We start from the raw sequence: 21,421 nt of genomic DNA, 5'->3' as shown, positions 1-21,421 counted from the left end.
TACATATGATATGTGATTGTCGTTTAATACTGAGACATTTTACTTAACTTTAAGCGTAATTATTGGATTATTTGTATAGTTAAATCTGAATTTAAATATAAGTTTGAATACAATACATTAACATATCAATATCAATACACACATAAATATATTACGACTATAAAGAGTTTATGTACTTTAGTTGAATTTGAAATCATAATTTCACCCAATTGTTTATTAAAAATAATTGAAATATTTCAGCTTAATTTGAATTCGAAATCTGATAGATTTTTTGAAAAGTATTTGTCATTTGGCTAGATAAACGGACTTACTACGTAGATTAGTTAATTTAAATTACGAGTTTGACGAAGACAACTGATCAATAAAACATAATGCTTGTAATGTCTTATATCACTAAAACGTGTTTAAATTTTTTTATAAATTTAATTCAACAACCAATATGTATCAAATTTACTAACTTGACCAAAGATGAGTTATTATTTTTTGGACTTGACATAACACAAGTCGTCACAAAATATGTTGATCACCCAGACTTTCAAGATGTGTAATTGATGGCCGAAGTTATGGATCCAACTGATTTCGATGTAATCTTTAACCTATCATATCAGATAAAATACCCGGGTTGAAAATAAATAAATATTATTATTGAATTAATATTGGGAAAAAGGTTGAAATAATTAACGAATAAAAGTCGACAACGATTAAAAATATTTATTAATTCTAATAACGAAAAACAATCCATGTATAACCTATATCAACACGGCCAACATTATAATATATTCTAAAATACATAAATCTCATTTGACATACCTATACCATGAATATAATAATCTTGTACTGACACTTTAATACGAAATCACTGCAATTGGACATAGACATTATCGATTCCAAATACAAAAAGTTCATTCACCTTAAATCCATAAATATCAGACTTACAAAAATAAAAATTAGTATTGACACATCCTTAATCAAAATATTACATATACCCAAAATATATATCATAACCAGAATAGTTAATGACTAAATTTTTTTAACTCGAAACACAACATAATATTTCATCACTCAACGGTCTAAAAAATCATTGAGTGTAATATACTTTGAGTGATATTTTTTGTACAATTCAAATAAATTATAAAAGATTATTTATTTTATTTTCTAACAAAACTCGCACAAAATAAAATTTAATCATCATACTCTCCGCATTACGAAATATTTTTATGGACTACTATGCTAGTTTTATTAACATGTGTACACATAACAGTTTTTTGAAAGCTAAAGTTTTATTTGAGTTTTCGGTTAAAAATTATAAAGCTGTTTTGAAAAAATTTCAATAAAAAAGTGTTATTAAAATCAAATGACTTTTTGATACTATTTTTTTATCGTAGGTAACCCGCAGCCGCTACCTTTCGGGTGAGTGCGCACTGGGTAAAACCTACGGGCTCACGCAATAGCCTGCAAATCACGTGAACCAAGATAAACCGCATTTAAGCGACATGCTTTGACTCCTCCCGTGGATTCAAACATGTTATCAAAACGGTAGTTATCCCCTATTTAATCAATTGAGTTTTTGTATATACATGTTTTGATTTAAAGTATGGATAAGATAAATATTTTTGACAGATTCCATGTTAACTTGCCGTAAAAGCTGAAAAATAACTTTCTTCAAAAACATACGAGCAATATACATTTTAGACAGATAATTTATAGATTTTTTTAGTAATTATTAATAATATGTAAACTATTATTATTTTTGTCTAAATATATAAACTATTATTATCATCACCATATTATTTTCCAATCATAATTAAAAAAATATAATATAATTTTTCACACACACGTGTAACTTTCCCCTTATATAGGTCCGAACCGGTAAAGAGGAGAGGAACAAAACAAAGGAGAGAGAGGAGACAGGAGATTAGGGTTTTCTCTAAAATTAGGGTTTTGAGAAATTACAGTAAAAAAAGATGGAAGGCGTAACCGAAGGAGTTAGCAACATGAACATTGCCGGCGCCGATTCTCAGAAGAAAAGCAACCGCATTCAAGTCTCCAACACTAAAAAATCTCTCTTTTTCTATGTTAATCTCGCCAAGGTCATCTCTCTCTCTCTCTCTCTCTCTCTCTCCCTCCCTCCCTCTCCCTCCCTCCCTCCCTCTCCCTCTACCTTTATATCTATATATACATTTATGGATATTGAATTTGCGTTTTGTACTGTTACATTCTTGATTTAGTGTTCGGATAGTGAATGTTTAATGTGTATGTACAAGTTGATGTGTGTTATATTGCCAGTTACAGTAAAATCTTGATAAATTAATACTTAAAGTTGTTAATAATCTGGATTGTCATGTTTATTTGTCTGTCCCAATTATAATAGATGCGAATATGCGGTTTATATTTTAGCTCGATTCATTAATGAACAAAATTCGGAAAGCACAATGGCTCGGGATTATTAATTCATAGAGGTTATATTGTACAACTATTTGATTTAAAGTTTGGATTTGGGGGTTTGTATTAGGGGAATGTCTGTCTGTCGGTCCTTTAATAGATATATGTATTTGGTTTATGTACTTTTCATTATCTGGATTGTTTGTTCGTGTTAGTTACGGGAAAAGTCTTTTTGTTAGAGAAGTAAATGTACTGAATGAGAAAAATTCTTTGTTCGTGAAAAAGAATTCAAGTAGTATTACAAGTTTTCTAAATTCGTAGCAAATCACCAAGGCACAGTGTTTCCAACAGATGGTATCTTAAGGTATAATAGTTTCTAGACACTCAATTTAGCGTATTAAGAAGTATCACATTCGCATGACTGAGTTTCTTAAAAAACGTCATTCAAGTGTTTGTGGTACAGTAGTAGGATATGCTATTGCTAGCTATCATATGCTTAACTTTACCATCATTAATAATCTACTATGGTGGAATTGGAACATATTAAATATTTCAAAAGATTCATGCAGGAATAGTATATACATCATTTGTATTTGTATTTTGTCAAATATAGAAAAGTTCATTAAAATATGATTTTTTGTAGTCAAATTATTGTTTGATATTTGTTCCCATTGAATGTACCCGAAGTCTTTAGTTTTCAATTGTGTAGTGAAAAGGGCGTAGGACAAGAAAATTGATCTCAGAGACAAGATCGAAGATGAATGAATATATCAAATAATGGGAGCTGATATATGCACATCCTCGATTTATATGCGCACACCCTTTATTGAAACCGAGACCAAATTACCCTTATCGTACATACGAATAATTTGAATTTGAATTTACACATGAGGGTATTTTGGTTTTAATCACAATAAAGGGTGTGCACGTATAAATCGAGGGTATGCACATATTAGCTCCCTAAATAATTTAATAAACTTTCAAAAAATTTGTACACGTCAATATAGAGATACTAAAACCTAACTAAATAAAATTTAGTCAATCTCTAAAATTTAAAATGGTACACAGAGCCCAAGAACAAAAGATATGAAGATGCCTGTACTGAGAATGATAAAACCATCAGCTTTGTATCTATTTGGCTTCATACATCATTTTGTTGAATTATATTTTTTAGATCTGCTCCATGTATACAACATGAAAACACCCTTGATACTTTTTAAAAGTCTTGACAAGGTAATTAACTTAATTTTGAAAAGCTTAGTCTATGTTTTGTACTATATAATAGCGGTTTTCTAGATCTTATCTGAAGTAAAATTGACTAATTGGGTTTATCTAAGTATATGTTCTGGCTGGCCAAAAATATTCCATGTTCGTTTAATTACAATGAAAAGTCTAGCCACTTGTATTTGAATTTTGAACAGTGAAATTGATGACAACAAAGAATGATTTGAAATATGCTCATGTCTCAGTTCTCAGTACATAATCTTTGTAAACCTATCTGATGTCTGTGTACCGAATTTTTTTCTTAGTCAATTTTGGTGAATTGTGCATGCAGAGGTTCTTGCAGCAGTACAATGAAGTTGAACTTTCTGCACTCGGAATGGGTATTATATCTGATCTCCCCTTTATTTGGAAACATTTTTTTCTGTTGGTTTTTGTAATCGTATCCCAATAACAGGACTGTATTAGTATTGAGGAAATGTTTCACCTAGCTCTTATCCCTGAGAGATAAGATTTGATAGTCAAAATAGTCAATAGAAATTTAGTGTGAGAGTTGGAATCTTAGTCAAAGAATTTAAATTTCTGTAAAGAACTTTTTAAGTAGCATTTTTAGAAAAAATATTGTGCACAACAATTTGGCTATGAAGTTTCTTAACTAGGAGCATTGTAGATGGTTTACACCCGGATAGGAGGAGGAAGTTGTCTAACTTTGCACAAGTAATATCTGGAAACGAGCTAGATAATGTAAATCCTACATAATGCTCGAAGATTAGGAATATTTCTGATTCACCCATCACCTTCTGGACCTTGTATGCTGATGTGTAATATGTTATGTTCAATTATGTGGTAGTTCCATGTGATATATTTGAGATTCTATAAGAAACTGAGAAGATCAGAAGACCATAACTTGTGATTTGCAAATTTTGCTCCTATTCTTTGTCTTTTGTTGTCTTTGTGATAATAATTACACCGAGTTCCTGGTTCTTTAGTCTTGCTGTCGACATGTTATATTATGTAATCATTCCATCTAATCTCGTTTTCCGTATACTGATTTTTTTGCCTCGGCATGGTTGCGATTAAATTTACGCCTTGTGTCATTTACAGCTATTGCTACGGTGGTCACTGTTGCTGAAATTTTAAAGAACAATGGATTTGCTGTTGAGAAGAGTAAGATTTTTGCTAAAAATTAGATTAGTTATCTGTGTTCTTTGAATACAAAAATAAAAGTCAATTTATGTGTGTGTGTGTGTGTGTGTATCTGTATGTCATTCTTTATGTTTGTGTAATGTTTAGTAACAGTTTAAACATTAACTACTGAACCTGATGTGGCCTCTATACTCTATATTTTTAAAGCTGTCATGATTTATCACTAGTTTATGGCTGGTGGTGAAGGTGGGACAAAGCAGACATAAAATTGAGATCTTGCATATTTGTTTTTCTGTATACAGAGATCAGGACATTGACCGTTGACATGAGGGATGAACCAGGAGCAAGGCCTATTCCAAAAGCAAAGGTAACATGTGAATGCATCCATTATGAGCATAATGATCAAAGAATCCTATCATATAGTATTATTGCAATATTACAGAAGTAGGACCATGTTTCTAATCACAAGTGACACTATCAGAATATACTTTATATATTTGACAGTATAATGTTTCTATTTCTCCAAGATGAGGACATCATGCTCGCATGATACTCTCAAAGAGCTAATTTTGGTGTAATAACAGGATGAAAATCCCCTATCATCTGTAGTATATTAATTTATTTAACTACACAAAGCACCATGAAAAGCTGTCATCTACAGTCCCGTGCTGGGTGCTGAACTTGCGAGACTTTTGACGATGCTGTGGTTTTAATCACTATTGAGCTCTCAGTTGATACCTTCAATTACACAGAAGTTAATAACAACATGTAATAGTAGTTCACTAGAAACTAAATAAAAATATACCAACTTAAACGAACTTATTCAAATACTTAAAATGTGATTAGAGACAAATTATTTTATGCAATCACTTTCTGAATTCTGTTTGTTAATAGCTCAAAATGAGGTGATCCTCTATGCTTTCTAAATACTCAACATGGTTTAAATTACTGCAATTATGGTTGGTTTATGCCTCGATTTGACGCCACTGAAAGCAAGCAACTCTCTTTTAGATGAGTGTTGGAGGTTCCATATTGGTGCAACTTCAAAGTTTGTTGACTTCGTGAGATTCTATCTTATTACTTACTATATATTTAATACAAAAATTAAGCATAGGAAAAGAAGAATATAGTACTATATAAAGCTTGGAGTTTGCATTATAAAGCTTGAAGTTCATATATTTGAAAAGTGTTTACGAAATTATTAACGAGTCCGAATTTTCCTCTAAATTGAGCATATATTAATTTTATAGTTCCCAAGAGTAGTGACATGTTTATGTTCAATCTTGTACCCGTGGCACCTTATCTAGTTTGTTTCTATCCAAATTCCAAATTGTCTATATCCGATGAATGCAAGACATAAATTTTTAAATCATGTGGGTGGAAGATAAACTTATTTTCTCTTTGCAGATCGAATTATTGCTGGTTAAGACAGATAAATTCGAAGAATTGATGGCTGCCGAGGCGGAAGAAAAAGAATTTGCGGCAGATGGGGAGGAGCAGAACTGAGCTAGATTGCCTGTGATCGTGTCATGTCATTGATAATTAGCATCAGTCTTTGATCTTCCGTACTTGAAAAAAAGAGGGAAAAAAAGCTCAACTATGTTGCATCATTGTTCTGCTAGGAAAAAAATGGTTATTGTATTTGAGTATTCATTACGTATCAGTTCTGTTCTAGAATTTTGTACTTAGTGCTGATGCTTTAGGATTTCTTACGACAAGCTTAATATAAATAAAATAATTATTAGAAAAATCAACTTTGTGGGCAAGCTAATTAGCATTTCTGTATTGTTGCCTTGTTTTCTTTGGTTTCAGAAAGTCAAGGGAAATTAGCAAGGTTCTATGCTGCCAAACATGGAGAATTAAATTTAGGCGTAATCTTTAAACATGTAGAATTATTAATCGGTTAAAATCTTTTAGAATTTGAATCTGAATCCGATCAGAATTGAATACGCTGTCACAAAAAAAGAGTAAAGGATATGTTCTCTTGTATGCATGGAGGTGTCTTCAAACAATGTTAGATAATTTTTTATCACACGCCTGATCACACCAAATTGATCTTTCGCGTGAATCGTATGTTTGAACATGCATGTAAAATATCTTATAGTATAATCCATGCAAGCATGTGTAGAATAGAAAATCATAGTAGTATGTTATGCAGCAAACTATTGATATTGGGTTGTTCTGTTCTAGACTTTTGGACACTACTCAACTAAATGTAGCAGACGCTTCATAGCCGACTGCTAGGCGATCGAAATTCTGGTCGGTTATGGCCTGACAGTTGTGCTTATTACCATCGAACACCATGGATGTATTAACATATAAAAGAGAAATATTCCCGAAAATTGTAGCATTCTTATAATGATGATCATGGGTAGGAGGAGGAAATGCAACTATATTAGAAGGAATGAGGTTGATTAAGACCGAAGAAGATGATTGACCGAGGGGACCGGTCTCTGGCTTGTGCTCCCATGGCTTGTCCGCGGATAATTTCAGTGGTTGGGGTCGTTTTTTTTACCAAATACCTAGCAAACTACACAAAAACACATGCTAAATACAAAGAAAACACAGAGAGCGATATAGGGAGACACAAGCACATCAAACAACTGCGCAAACACAAACCGCAACAAATCGAGCCTTGAATCGTTCCCTTTTTTCCTAATTAAGTTATATAATCGATCCCCTTTTGTTATAATCTGTTTCATTGATATGATTTTTTGTATTTTTGTTGTTGTTGTAGATATGTTTTTTTGTATGATAAAGTTTAGTATTCGAATTTTTAGGGTTAATTATCGTAGATTTTTAGTATGATTAAATACGAATTAACATATGATTTGTAATATGATTAAATTCGACTTTTTAGATTTTTTATGGTTAATAATTTCGAATTGTTTATTTGGATTGGTTGAATTTTTGGATATGAAATTAAATTCGAGTTTTTCATTTTTAGTGTAAAATTCGAATTTATAATTATGAATTTAGGGTTAACGTATGCAAAGCAGTTTCTGGTCCATTGTTACAGCTTGGACACATGTTATTAATATCTACTCTTTTGTCTCTCAGCCGATCCTTTGTTGGCAAGCAATCTGTTGCAGCTCTCCACAGGAAATTCTTGATTTTTGGTGGTACTTTTAAATTCCACATTTTACGCCAAAAACCAGAGTTATTACTCAGCTGATTGTTCTCTCCATTATTCTGCAACATCCGGTACACGCTCTTAACCGAGTACTGCCCCAATTTCTCATGCTTCCAGTACCAACCATCTTTCTCATTACGACGAACAGAAATCATCTCAATCAACCTGTAGCCCTTCATTCACAATATGGACAAACGGATCATCGTTCTGAGGGAGCCATGGGTCGCCTATAATAGACACAGACTCCCCATTACCTACCGTACGAATTGAACCTTTTCTCAGAAGTTCTTGAGCTGCAATAACACTTCTCCAGATGTAACTAGGATTGCTTCCTAATTTAGCCGTTAAAAAAGAGCCTCTCGGATAATATCTAGCTTTGTAAATTCTTGCCACTAGACTATCCTGATACAACATTAGCCTCCACCCTTGTTTACCAATCATTGCTATGTTAAAATCGTGGACATTTCGAAACCCCATACCTCCTTCAGATTTTCTCTTCGATAATCTTTCCCAGCTTAGCCAATGAATACCACGATCCTTATCACAGACCTGTTTTCCACCAGTAACGACACATAATACGCTCCAAATCTCTGCATAATTCTAAAGGCAACAAAAATACCCCCATTGCGTACGTTGGGATGGCTTGAGCAATTGTTTTCAGCAAAATTTCCTGCCCTCCCTTAGACAAGGTTTTCTTATCCCATCCCTGCACTCGATTCTGAAGCCTGTCTTTCAAATAACCCATTATGGTTGTTTTGTTTCTTCCCATAATATTTGGTAGACCCAAATAAGTACTATTATCATTAGCTTCAGGGCATTTTAGAACATCACAGACCTCCTTCTTATCCTGCCGACTCATATTCTTGCTGAAAAAAATAGATGACTTAGAGATATTCACCTGTTGCCCTGATGCCATTTCAAAAGTATTCAACATATTTACCACATGATTTGCAGCTTCCTTATTTGCCCTGCAGAAAATATAACTGTCGTCCGCGAAGAATAAATGAGATAAAGCAGGCGCCCCACGAGCAACCTTAACCCCTTGAATTAAACCTCGTCTTTCATAATCCTGAATTATAGCAGTAAATCCCTCTGTGCATATGAGAAATAAGTAGGACGATAATGGATCGCCCTGTCTAATGCCACGCTCGGGAATGATTGACCCAAACTCCCTGCCATCATGAGCAATTCTATACCGAGCAGACATCACACATGCCATAAACAAATTGATAATTCTGTCATGAAAGCCCAGTTTCGCCAACATTGCCCTAAGAAAGCCCCATTCAACTCGATCATAAGCCTTACTCATATCGAGTTTTAAGGCCATCTAACCCCTCTTTCCTTTATTTTTCCTCTTCATAAAATGCATAACTTCATAAGCAATCATTATGTTATCTGATATTAATCTCCCTGGGATAAAAGCACTTTGTGTCTCTGAGATAATTTTATCAATAACTAATTTCAATCGATTTGCTAACACCTTAGATATGATTTTATACACCACATTGCATAAGGAAATCGGACGTAGATCGGTCATAAGCACTGGACACTTCTTTTTTGGAATTAAAACAATATTAGTATCAGTTAAGTGCTCCTCGAACGTACCAGTTTCAAAGAAGTGGCGAGTCATTTGAACAATATCCGCTCCAACTATATGCCAATACTTTTGATAAAAGCCGGGACTCATTCCGTCTGGTCCAGGTGACTTATCAGGATGCATATGAAACAGAGCATCCTTCACCTCTTTTACCTCCACTGCCTGCAATAATTCTTCATTTTGCTCCCTTGTAATCTTACACTGAACACAATTTAACACATCCTGCCAATTCGTTACTGAGGCTTTAAACAGAGTTGAAAAATAATGAATCATTGTTTCCTCCATTCCCGAACCCCATCCTATCTGCATACCAGCCTCATTAGTCAACTGAGTAATTTTATTATTCCTTCTCCTGTTCTTCATCGCAAAATGGAAATATTTACTGTTATGGTCCCCTTCGCGAAGCCATAATTGTTTACTTCTCTGTTTCCAGAAAATTTCCTGCTACACATAAATTTCAGACAACTTTGTGCACTCTTCCTGGTACAGCTTAATAGAGGCTTCGTCCCTTCTTCCTCTAACAATCTTAATCACCTTTTTACAATTCTGAATTCGATCCCTAAAACTCCCAGTAATTTCCTTTCCCCACACCGCCAGATTATTCGAGCAAGCAATGATTTTTTCTTGCCATGATTTACCTGTGCTATTATTCCATATATCCTCCACAATACTTTTGCACATAGGTTCGCGTAACCAGGCGTTTTCGAACCTAAACCTTTTGGTAAACGTACCAGACTTTATCATGACCACGGGCTCAAGAAGTAACGGACAGTGATCAGACGTAGTAACCTCCATGTTTGTAAGCTTAGCTTCTTGAAATTGCTGTAAAAAACTTGTACTTGCTACTGCTCTATCCAGCTGAATCTCTACCCAGTCATCAGTTCCGTGCCCACGTTCCCAAGTGTACGGGTATCCTAATAACTCCATATCCACCAAATTGCAATCCTCCAAAACCTCTTTAAACCCTTGAATAAGCCAACTCGGATACATTCTTCCACCCTTTTTATCTGTTTGACTAAGGACATTATTCATGTCTCCAATCAACACCCAAGGGAGACTAGATGTCGTTGACAGATTCCTTATAAGCTGCCATGTTTCTTTGCGTTTTGCTCGATCAGGTTCCCCATATAACCCTGTCAATCTGAACCTTTGCCACCCCTGAATGGTAATGTCCAAATCAATATGATTTTTACTGAGAGACCTTAACGAAGCTTCCTCCTTATTCCTCCACAAGAATGCAACACCTCCACTATGACCTTGTGACTCCACTGTAACCATACCCTCAAAACCAAGCAAGTTTCTAATGCTTTCCACCTTGTCTTTCTTGCATAAAATTTCACATAAAAATATAAAATTGAGTTTCTTTTGGAGAACAATCTCCTTAAGGAATTGAACGGCCCATGTTTAGGGTTAATTTCGAATTTTAGCTGGTTGGACACTGTGTTGAATGTGTATACAGGGAAGGATGTTCGAATGAAAGTAATGGTTTGCTGGGCATTGTGGAAAGCCAGGAACGAGTTAGTTTGGGATCAAAAGGGTAGAGAAGTTACAGAGATTATAACATCAGCTGCAACGGTTCTTAATCAATGGAGTAATGCTCAAGATAAAAACTTTGACTGCTTTCTGGGGTTTATTACGCAGGAAGAAGGTGATGAGCAATGGACTTTACCAACTCAGGATACGATTAAGTTAAACACTGATGCTGCAATCTTTGAAGAGCTCAACCGTTATAGTTTCTCATTAGTTGCTCGTAATCATAGAGGGGAAATAGTTGATGCTTTAGCCAAATGTCATCAGGGTACCATACGACCAGAGATGGCAGAGATTATGAGGATAAGAGAAGCTCTAAGCTGGGTCAAGACACAACCAGGTAAGGGTTTTGTGGTCGAAACAGATAGCTTAGTGGCTGTGCAGGCAATTTGAAGTTCAGCCATCAAGCTCTCATACTTGGGGAGAATTATCGAAGACTGTAAAACGTTGTTAGGAGAGTTAAAAGATAAGGAAGTATCTTTGAGGTTTATTAGACGATCCGCGAACAAGGTTGCTCACTTTATTGCGAGGAATACTAGTTCTTTAGCTGGTCGTAGTTGGCGAGGGGATAACACCCACGCAGATTTTATTCATGTAGTTCGGAGTGATTTGAAAGTTTAATGAAAGCTTTTTCTTTCTGGAAAAAAAAAAGAATTTATAATTATGAATTTAGGGTTAAATTCGAATTTGAAAAATGAAATTAAAGTGTGTGTATAATATTTTAGTGCATAATTTTTTTAGTGTAATTAACATATGATTTATGGATGATTTTTACAATAAATTGGTAATTAATTCGAATTTTGGTAAATAATTGAACAAATGATTGTATAATTACGAATTTTGTTTGCAATGTAGTTGAAAATCGAAATTAAATTCGAATTTATGGGTAGTTAATTCGAATGTACTGTGTACGTGGTGATTGTATACGTGGTGATTATTTTTATTGTGTACGCGGTGTTTAAATTTGGTATTTTAAATCAAAAAATATTGTTCACCGTGTGGTGATTGATGAATTTTGTTTACAATATTTTCAAGTATGACTAATTTTGATGATTTCGGGAATATGTTACCGGGTTCGTACGCGCATAACGTTATCTCGGATCATCGATATCATGTTAGTGAGGATGTTTGGGACGGTGCAGGGAGAAAGGAGTTGCAGAGCTATTCTGGAAACAAGTCATTGCACGATTGGAAGTTAAGAAGACCACAAAGGGAATTGTTACACATGTTCGGGTTTGGTATATTTGCAGACCCTCATGTTGTCTTGGTTACTGACACTCAGTTGATATCCGCTTTGGTAGAGCGTTGGAGACCGGAGACCAACACTTTCTTCACGAGACAGGGGGAGATGACTGTTACACTGGAGGATGTAGGGTTTTTTCTAGTGTTGCCAGTTCAGGGGATGCATTACTTGTGGGGTGATGAGAACAAGGCTGCGTGTTTTGTTAATAACTGGTTTGAGCCTTTGACCGAGGAGGATGTAGATGAGGCTTTGTATCGGAATAACATCAAGCTAGGGTGGTTGTTTGATAGATATGGTGCACGGAAGCCTGAGAAGAATAATATGTTGGCCACGATTGTACATACTAAGGCGTATTTGCTATTCTTGATGGGTTGTATCCTCTTCCCTACCAACAACCGGTCTTTTATTCATGTTCGGTATATGCACCCACTGATTAATATGCAAGAGATTCCTTATTATGGTTGGGGTGCCGCTGTGTTAGCTCATCTATACAGGGGTTTGGAGAATGCTGCAAAGAAGGAAAATAAGACCATTGCTTGTTATGCGTGGGTGTTACAGGTTTGGTCTTACGAGAGATTTCCTCGTATTGGCGTGCCTTTACGGTCTCCAGGTCAAGAGGATTATCCGGTTGATGAGGGATGGGCCTATTCTACTCATCAGGGTGTTTCAAAGAAGCGCAGGAAGACAGGTCCTCACCATAGCTTACCATTTTATAGGGGTGAGTTTGATGGTGTTGCTGGTGATGAGGTGGTTTGGAGGCCATATGCTAGATTCGACGATATTATGGACAGTGAGATGGTACAGGAACAATTAGCTGGGTGTGGTCGAGTTCCCCTTGTATGTTATGATGTGATCGAGTGGCAGCATCCGGACAGGGTGAGCAGATAGTTTGGTGCTAGTCCCCAGATTCCACGAGCGCCAGTCAACCTGCGTGGCTATAGGGGGCCTAAGGAGGCCACGTTTGTAGGAGAGGATTGGCTTGTACGGTGGTTCATTGATATTGGAAAATGGGTCAGGTTCTGTTTACATTTAGATGGAATTGTTAATGACTCGATTGTCATTGCTTCTGAGGCTGATTACATGGCATGGTATGCAGATGTATCTCGTATATGAATAGGAAAGCCGGATCCACAGCCTCAGCAACAGTACAAGACGAGGGAGTTGTATGATAGCCTCGAGGGATATGAAGTTTTAAGTGTTTTACAAATATGCATATTTCACATTACACCACACACTACCAAATTTGCATTCACACGTATTTCATCTTGCACACATAATAGCCTTGTGGAATTAATGAAAAACTGTATGTTTTTGTTTGTAGATGGTTGCCGGGCTTAGTATGTTGAAGCAGCTGGATGCTAGGGTTCCTCCAGAGTTTGTGGAGGAGTTTGGGAGGATTTCTGATACCTTCCTTACACCCTTCTCCCGGTTGGTGAAGATGATTAAATGACCTGCCTATAGACCTCCCACATTTGAGAACATAAAAGCAGATTTCATTGCACCTTCGGCTGACGACTTTAACATTCCAGCCATTCCTTCCCAGGATGTCATTGACATGACACAACCATCCCAGCATGTGTCTCAACCCCCCAGACTATTGCCTCATCTAGTAGACCCGCGAAACTTGCATCCCGCAGGATGAAAGAAGAAAAGTGGAGTATCACGAAGAGTCTGAGCATGACAAAGAAGAATGAGATATATTCAGATTGGGGATGGGGCTTTGGGATGGAGCCGAGGACTCCCGGTGGTCTTACTGTTCAGGACTATCACATCCATGCATCAGCGATGTAGAGCCTTGCTCCAGGAACTTGGGTTGATGACATGATTATATACACTTATATGGTATTGTTCGTTACTCGTTGCTAATACATTTTACTTGTTGCATACATTTTACTTGTTGCTAAGTGCATACATTTTTCTCTATATTTATTTTCAGTGATTTCTAAGGAGTCGGGAGGATGAGATTCACAATGGAGGTATATGGGAGAGAAAACACGTCTATTACTTCATGGATCCCTACTTCATGGTACTTGAAAAAATGACATGTGAAGAAAATTATAAAAGCATCTAGGATCGGTGGACATACATTGCAGAGGGCATGGAATAAAGCATTAAGTAGTTTTACTGGTTTTGCCACTGCTAATGTTGGGCCTACTATTCTCGAGGTGGACTACATATTCATCCCCTGTTGTGTTGGAGATGTGCATTGGGTTTTGTTCATATTCGGTACTAGACGATTTGAAGGTCTTATCGTAGATTCAATGAATGACGAGCCGTCATATCGGGATGATATAGTCCTTACCAATTATATATTGTATTCATTCTCTGATCATGATTTTATTACAGTCATGGTTGTTGCCGAGGCTATTGCATATGATACAGCCAGTCGAGGGGCGTGACCCTGCTTCAGCCGAGTACCTAGCTCTACCGTCTAGACCAAAGCAACGAAACTCCAATAATTGCGGTGTTTATGTGATGAAATACATAGACTACTTCACACAAGGATATGACTTAGCCGTGGTACCGAATTGGTCGCAAGAGGAGGTGGATACCTTCAGGTACCAAATAGCTAGGAGCTTCAGTTGGGGAAGACAATGGGGATTTCCGGGATTCGTATGCATAGACGTCACGAAGCTTCGTAGTACTTATATCACTTCCCTGGTAGTTAGCTTTATGTAGTTGGATTTCATTTTGATTTATGTGGTCAGATTATGTAGTTGGATTCATTTCAATTTATGTGGTCGAATTTATGTAGTGGGATTTACGTAGTCGTAGTTCGAATTTGATTATGTAGTCGGATTTTATTTTGGTTTATTTGGTTTTACGTAGTTGAATTTTGGTGGGTTTGTTGGTGGATTTGTAGGGTTTGGTTTGGTTTTTGGATTGTTGGTGGATTGTTTGTGAATGGATAGAGTATACAGGTTGGCAGGTTTTTGGTAGGTTTATACAGGTTTGTTGGTCCTCTGTTTCTTGGTTGTAGAAAAAAAATTCCATCCCCACCGTGGACAATTCCCGTGGTCCGTCCAGGATTTTTTTTTTGAAGCCAAGAAACAGAGCAAAAACAGAGTTGATGGCAAAAACAGAGCAAAAAACCTTCTATAACTTTTCTTAAATTTTGGAAGTTAGTCCTAAACTAACTTCCAAAATTCCTAACCACTTTCAAAGGTCTTAAAATAGATGAGTGAATGATTTTTAGAAAAAAATTAAAAAATTTCAATTTTTACATTAAAATGAAAATTCGTTAAAAAGTCAACATTTTGTCCAAATATTTAAAAAAACTATTTAATGCATTTGTTAGGTCACACAACACTGTAGAAGGGGGTTGAATAAAATGTTTATACAATCAAATCGATTTAACACAAGTATGTAACAAAGATCAAGTATATTGAATAAACTCTGTTACAATAAGAACTGTTGTTCTCTTTCAGTGATGAACAAATATCACTAAGAGCTGCTAGGTTATAATGTATAATTTTCTCGATAATGATAACACATTTAGTGTAAACCCTAAGTCTGTGTTTATATAGTACACATTTACAAGATAACTTCTAATTTTGTCTCCTAAAATATATCAATCAGATATCTTCTACAAGTCTTCTAGTCCTCTAACTCTTTCCATGCATATCTTCTTTTGTTTTAGTCTCGATCTTCTACTATAAATCAACTTTCTTCCTAATCTGTAAGTCTCCCCACACTTAAGTTCTGATATGACCTTAAGTTCTGATATTAAATCTGACTTCCAGTAAGTCCTGATTTCAGTAAGTCCTGATATGTCCTGTTTGTTAAGATCTGAAAACTAAACATGAATCATATTAGACATGACATCTCAAATATATCTAACAATCTCCCCCAACTTGTAAATTATGCAAAATATACACGTTAATAGATTTGATGATGTCAAAAACATTTAAGTACAAATGCAAATAAGAGTTTAACTAGATAACTAACTACAACTTACAGTCCTTGTAGCTTTTACCAATCTCACTGAGTCAATATGAATCCAAAATGATTCTTGACAAAGCTTGATATCAGACTTTCTTCTTTAATCCTCAAGACTTGAGAGAGTGTAGTCTTGACTTGCTTCATCTCTTCATTCTGACTTCCAATCTGATAGATTGCAGTCCTTAAAGCAGAGATATGGTTTCTTTCTAAACCATCATTCAGTCTTATTACCCTAGGATGAGAAGAATCTTCATTATAACATAGACATTTCTCATTCAGTAACACTCCGAGCTTAGCAGAATTCTTCTTCATTGGAATCTCACTTCCATCATCTTCAACAATACTAGGAATGAATTCTGTAACTCTTGAACCAGAAATTCTTGCTTTATCTCTGATGGTCTTCAATATGAAATTTGACCATCTCCTGGTAATATCAGACTTTACCTCTAAAAGGTAATAAAAGAATTGAAGTTCTTTCAGTAATTTATTTAGCACATCTGATTCTGACATCTGATATGTCCTTCCATCATCAAGAAATAGAATCAGATTTTCCTTGACATTGTGCTTGTCATGAGCATCCAGTACCACTTGAACAAAGATAACCTTATCAAGGTGTTTCTATGTAACATCTTCAAGAGGTTGGTCAGTTAGAAGAAATGGATCTCTAGTAAGCACTTCAACTCCTATTATGATCTTAGCTTCATCAGAACCTAGTCCAGCTCTGTCTCTTGCTTCTCTGGCTTTCAATCCAACAGTCATGAAATCAGATAATAATTGGCTTTTCTTTGGATCTGATGGCTTGACATTTTTCCATAGGAGTTTCTTTTTGTCAGCTACTTCCATCTTGTCTAAATCAACTTGAGCACTGTCAGAGGTTGATGTCTTGATGACTTTATCAGAACTTGTTATTTCTGTTGTAGCTTGAAGTTCTTTACTCTGAACAACTTGAGCCTTGTCAGAGGTTGTCTTTGATTCTTCAGGAATCTTCTTTCTTTTCAGAGTTTGAACATTTTCATCTTCAGCAAGAGTGTCATCAGTAACTTGAACCATTTTGCACACATGTTTTATCAGAATTTGAGAAATTTTCATCTCTGTGGCTTGATTGGTTCATCAACTTTTCCTTTCCCTTTATCTTTGGGATCAATCTTAGATTGTGATGTTGTTTTGGGCTTAGATGCCTCAGTATTTGACTTCTCCTTGATCACAATGCCTTTTACCTTAGGCCTTGGAGGTTTCTTTGCAACAAAAGCTTTTGGATTTAGATTTTTCTTTTCAGCTTTAAATCTAGCTTCCTCCTCCTTGAGATTTTCTAAATCCATTCCTGGATTATGCTTCAGAAATAATCTTCTAGCAATTTCCTCATCAAGTGTCTAAATCTTGGGATCTTTATAGTAGACTGTTGCCTGCTTTCCCTTGAGCTTCAGAGTTTGCATGAACTTTTGAGAGTCTTGACTTCCACCTTGTATCAGAACATCAGGCTTTGTCATCAGACTTTGCTCATCAGAACTTGATATCAGATTTTGAGTTTCAGTACTTGCTATCATATTTTGAGTTTTAGTAGCTTCAGAACTTGTCTTCTTTTGAGTAGAAGATTTGCTTGCATCAATAATTAGTTTCCTTGAAGAAACCTTGCTGTTGTGCTCTTTACCTTGAACTTGACCTCTACCCTTGCTAGGGTTTCCCTGGTCATCAGCTTCATCATCTTTCTTCTTCAGTATTTGATCATTAGAGCATTTGGACTTAACTATCTTCTCCCCCTTTTTGGCATCATCTAATAGTAGGAGTGAAAGAAGAAGTTCAACTGAAGATTGAATCTCATCCAATTGAGCCTGTTGAGAAGCTTGATTATCCAGGACCTCAGAGATTTGGGCCTGTTGCTTCTCTTGAGCTTTCTCAATTGCTTCTACTTTCTCAAGTGTAACTCAGGATATGTCGATTCAAATTCAACATTTGGTTGTCAAATCATCACAAATGATTAGTAATCACAATTTTAATCAAAACATTCATCAAGAAATACAGTTCAAGTAGATGAAGTAAAGATTAACAGGCTTCAATGAGAACATTCACATAATACGAGATAAACAAAGACTAAATCTTGCAATCAAAAGAAATTTCATTAAAATATCAAAAGAGTACATTTTATGAAATTTGTAGATTACATGCAAAAGATTACAAGATAATCCTAGTCTAAGATGGTGAACATTAACAACCTTGGTCTAAGAAGGAAAGCTATCGATTAGTTCCTCCTGCTGCTGACAACTAGCAATGCAAGACGGATGATTCGTTCTTGCTGAAGAAGAGCCTTTCTCCGTTCTTCTTCCAAGAGATCAAGATGGGGTTGATAGTCCATCTCAAAGAACAAGAGATTTATCCGAACCTCTTGTGGAACCAAGTTTCATATCTCATCAGGAATGGCAGTGACGTACCATTCCTGTTCCCAGTCACCACAACTGAACTCGACGTTGAAGTTTTCATAGTTCATAAACATGTTTACAAGAACCATTTTTATGAAGGAGGAAAATAGTGAGAATTAAAAGAGAGAGAATGATTTTGTGTGAGAATAGAAGATGATTTGTCTGAGATGAAATGTCGGTTAAATAGCCAATGGAATATCAAGGGACTAGAGGACTGATTAGTGATTAAGTATAGAGTTAACTTAATGAGCGTCTCCCTAGACCGATGTGTAATAATTTAGGCAATATGTGAACAGTCAATAGTTAAAGCAGGAGTTAATGGGCACGGGAAATAAGTAATAATCACTCAAGACAAACACGTTTACCACTAACCCAAATGATTATGACTGTTTTTATCTCACCTAATTATATTCTGAATAAATATGACCTGTTACAGTATTTACCACAAATAAGTCAAGTAAACAATAATGACACGTAAGCATCAGAGTTTCCATCATAATTTAATATCAGAACTTGACTATTATCAGATTTTAACAGTCATCAAAATATGGCTTTTGTACTCAAAAAGTGAATGTTTTTCTATGATTCTTCATACAAATACTGACTTGTTTCTTCAGAGTTTAATCATCAGAACTTCCATCAGAACTTGTCCTCAGAATTTATGCATATGACACTTAACTGTTTATCTGAAACAACTTGATCATCATAGTAATTTTCATCATTCATATGGAGTGAGAATGTGTGCATTCGCAAAATATCAGATAAAGATTAAAGTCTGATATACTTCAGTACATCTTAGAAATAAGGCATAACTAAGAAAAATGCTTAAAATCTGTCATTAATAATGAAGTCTACTATAAGATAAATTTATGCATGAGTCCACCTCAACTGTTTGTGGTGATCTTTTAGAATTCTTTTTCACAGTGGCTTCTCAGTGTAAATGAGTCACAACTGATATCAGAATTTATGCTATTATCAGAGTATTTCTCCGGTAATCAGAGAATGTGAAAAGTCACCAAGAAAGATTTATTTGCTTTTCTAATGCATATTACTTAATACCAGCAATGCACTTGGGTCTTCCTTTCCACATATTTACTCTAGATCTCAAAGGAGTACCTGACTTTAATTTTCTTTTCTTTTCTTTTCTTCAGATAAGAGAGGCTTATCAGCATTTAGGTTATCCTTAAGATTTACTGACATCAGAATTTGACAGATAAGAAGCAAGAATCTAGTTTGTGATTTAGTAATAAGATACACAAAGTAAATTTGGCTAAGCTCAAAATCAGAATTTGCTTGTGTTAATGAATTTCCACATAAAGAACTAATTCAAACATGGGATTTCTAGTATGTTAAAGACTACTAGGTCAGCATCTAGCACAGTAATCCTCATTGGATTGAGTAGTCACAGAACATTCAAATCACTATCAGAGTATATAGATCCACATCAGATAACAATCAACATTTAATGTATTTCAATTTAAGCACATATTACATGAAGATAAGACAATCTGTAAACACTGATCATAAAGTCTGATGCATGAGAACAAAAACTAAGCAGATTTAGAGAAAGAACCTGAAACCATTCCAAGTTCATTTACCAATCTTGTAAAAGTAGCTTCACATAATGGTTTTGTGAAGATATTTGCTAGTTATTGATCTGTTGGAATAAAATGCAATTCCACTGTACCTTCCATCACATGTTTCCCTTATGAAATGGTACCTAATGCTGATGTGCTTTATCATTGAGTGTTGAACTGGATTACCTGTCATAGAAATAGCACTTTGATTATCACAGTAAATAGGTATTTTAGAAAATTCTAACCAATAATCCATTAACCGATTCTTCATCCAAAGAATCTGTGCACAACAGCTTCCTGCAGCAATATATTCTGCTTCTGCAGTTGATGTGGAAATTGATTTCTGTTTCTTGCTAAACCAAGAAACCAATCTGCCTCCAAAAAATTGGCAGCTTCCACTAGTGCTTTTCCTGTCTATTTTGCATCCTTCAAAATCTGCATCTGAGTAACCTATTAGCTTAAAATCTTTATCTAACTTGGTTACAGTGGCCATGGGAGTGGATGCAGTTGAACTGTCTTGCATTCCAAATTTCTTGAGTAAATTTCTGGTGTACTTGGATTGACAGATAAAAGTACCTTCTTCATTTTGCTTGACCTGAAGTCCCAGAAAATAACTAAGTTCTCCCATCATACTCATTTGATATCTTGACTGCATTAGCTTTGCAAACCTTTCATACAGTTTGGCATTTGTAGAACCAAATATGATATCATTAACATATATTTGTACCAAAAGTAAGTCCTTTCCATGGTTGAGGTAGAACGATGTTTTGTCAATTATACCTATGTGAAATCCACATTCCAGAAGGAATTGAGCTAAAGTCTCATACCATGCTCTTGGAGCATGCTTTAGGCCATAAAGTGCTTTGTCAAGCCTGTAGACATGATTTGGAAATTTTGAATCTACAAAGGCTGGAGGTTGTTCAACATACACTGTAACACCCCCAAATCCGGGGTCGGGGATTCGGGTTGTCACGAGTTCCATTTCCCTTATCAATACTTAATCTTAACAATCAACCAACTACTGCGTACTGTGACCCCACAATATACACATACACACCACAAGTTATAGTCTCAGAGATGAATACCAAAAATAACACAAGTCATTTTATTCCACAATTATAAACCATTTCACCTTAAAAAGGGTTTCTGAATAATTTACATATTCCTTGCCATTATTACAATTCATAAATATACATAAGTCTGGTACATCAAAAGTTGAAAGCCTAGCCTATTGGT

General features: G+C 35.4%; 3 protein-coding genes across 3 annotated transcripts; 2 read left to right on the top strand and 1 right to left on the bottom strand.

Moving 5' to 3' along the window:
- Positions 1 to 1,877: 1,877 nt before the first annotated feature.
- Positions 1,878 to 6,503, top strand: LOC141698609 (uncharacterized protein At2g34160-like). The gene is made up of 5 exons (XM_074503378.1): positions 1,878 to 2,090; positions 3,938 to 3,986; positions 4,708 to 4,770; positions 5,052 to 5,116; positions 6,157 to 6,503. Exons 1-5 carry the CDS (start codon positions 1,965 to 1,967, stop codon positions 6,253 to 6,255), a joined length of 402 nt encoding a protein of 133 aa, XP_074359479.1. The 5' UTR covers positions 1,878 to 1,964; the 3' UTR covers positions 6,256 to 6,503.
- Positions 6,504 to 9,923: 3,420 nt separating this feature from the next.
- On the bottom strand, positions 9,924 to 10,757 carry LOC141696167 (uncharacterized). Its single transcript, XM_074500347.1, has one exon. It carries the CDS (start codon positions 10,755 to 10,757, stop codon positions 9,924 to 9,926), a length of 834 nt encoding a protein of 277 aa, XP_074356448.1.
- Positions 10,758 to 10,961: 204 nt separating this feature from the next.
- LOC141696166 (uncharacterized) lies at positions 10,962 to 11,402 on the top strand. Its single transcript, XM_074500346.1, has one exon. It carries the CDS (start codon positions 10,962 to 10,964, stop codon positions 11,400 to 11,402), a length of 441 nt encoding a protein of 146 aa, XP_074356447.1.
- The last annotated feature ends 10,019 nt before the right edge of the window (positions 11,403 to 21,421 follow it).

Source organism: Apium graveolens, chromosome 11 (assembly GCF_009905375.1).
Source record: "Apium graveolens cultivar Ventura chromosome 11, ASM990537v1, whole genome shotgun sequence".
Lineage (NCBI taxonomy): Eukaryota > Viridiplantae > Streptophyta > Magnoliopsida > Apiales > Apiaceae > Apium > Apium graveolens.
This window is presented reverse-complemented; position numbering and strand designations above follow the sequence as displayed.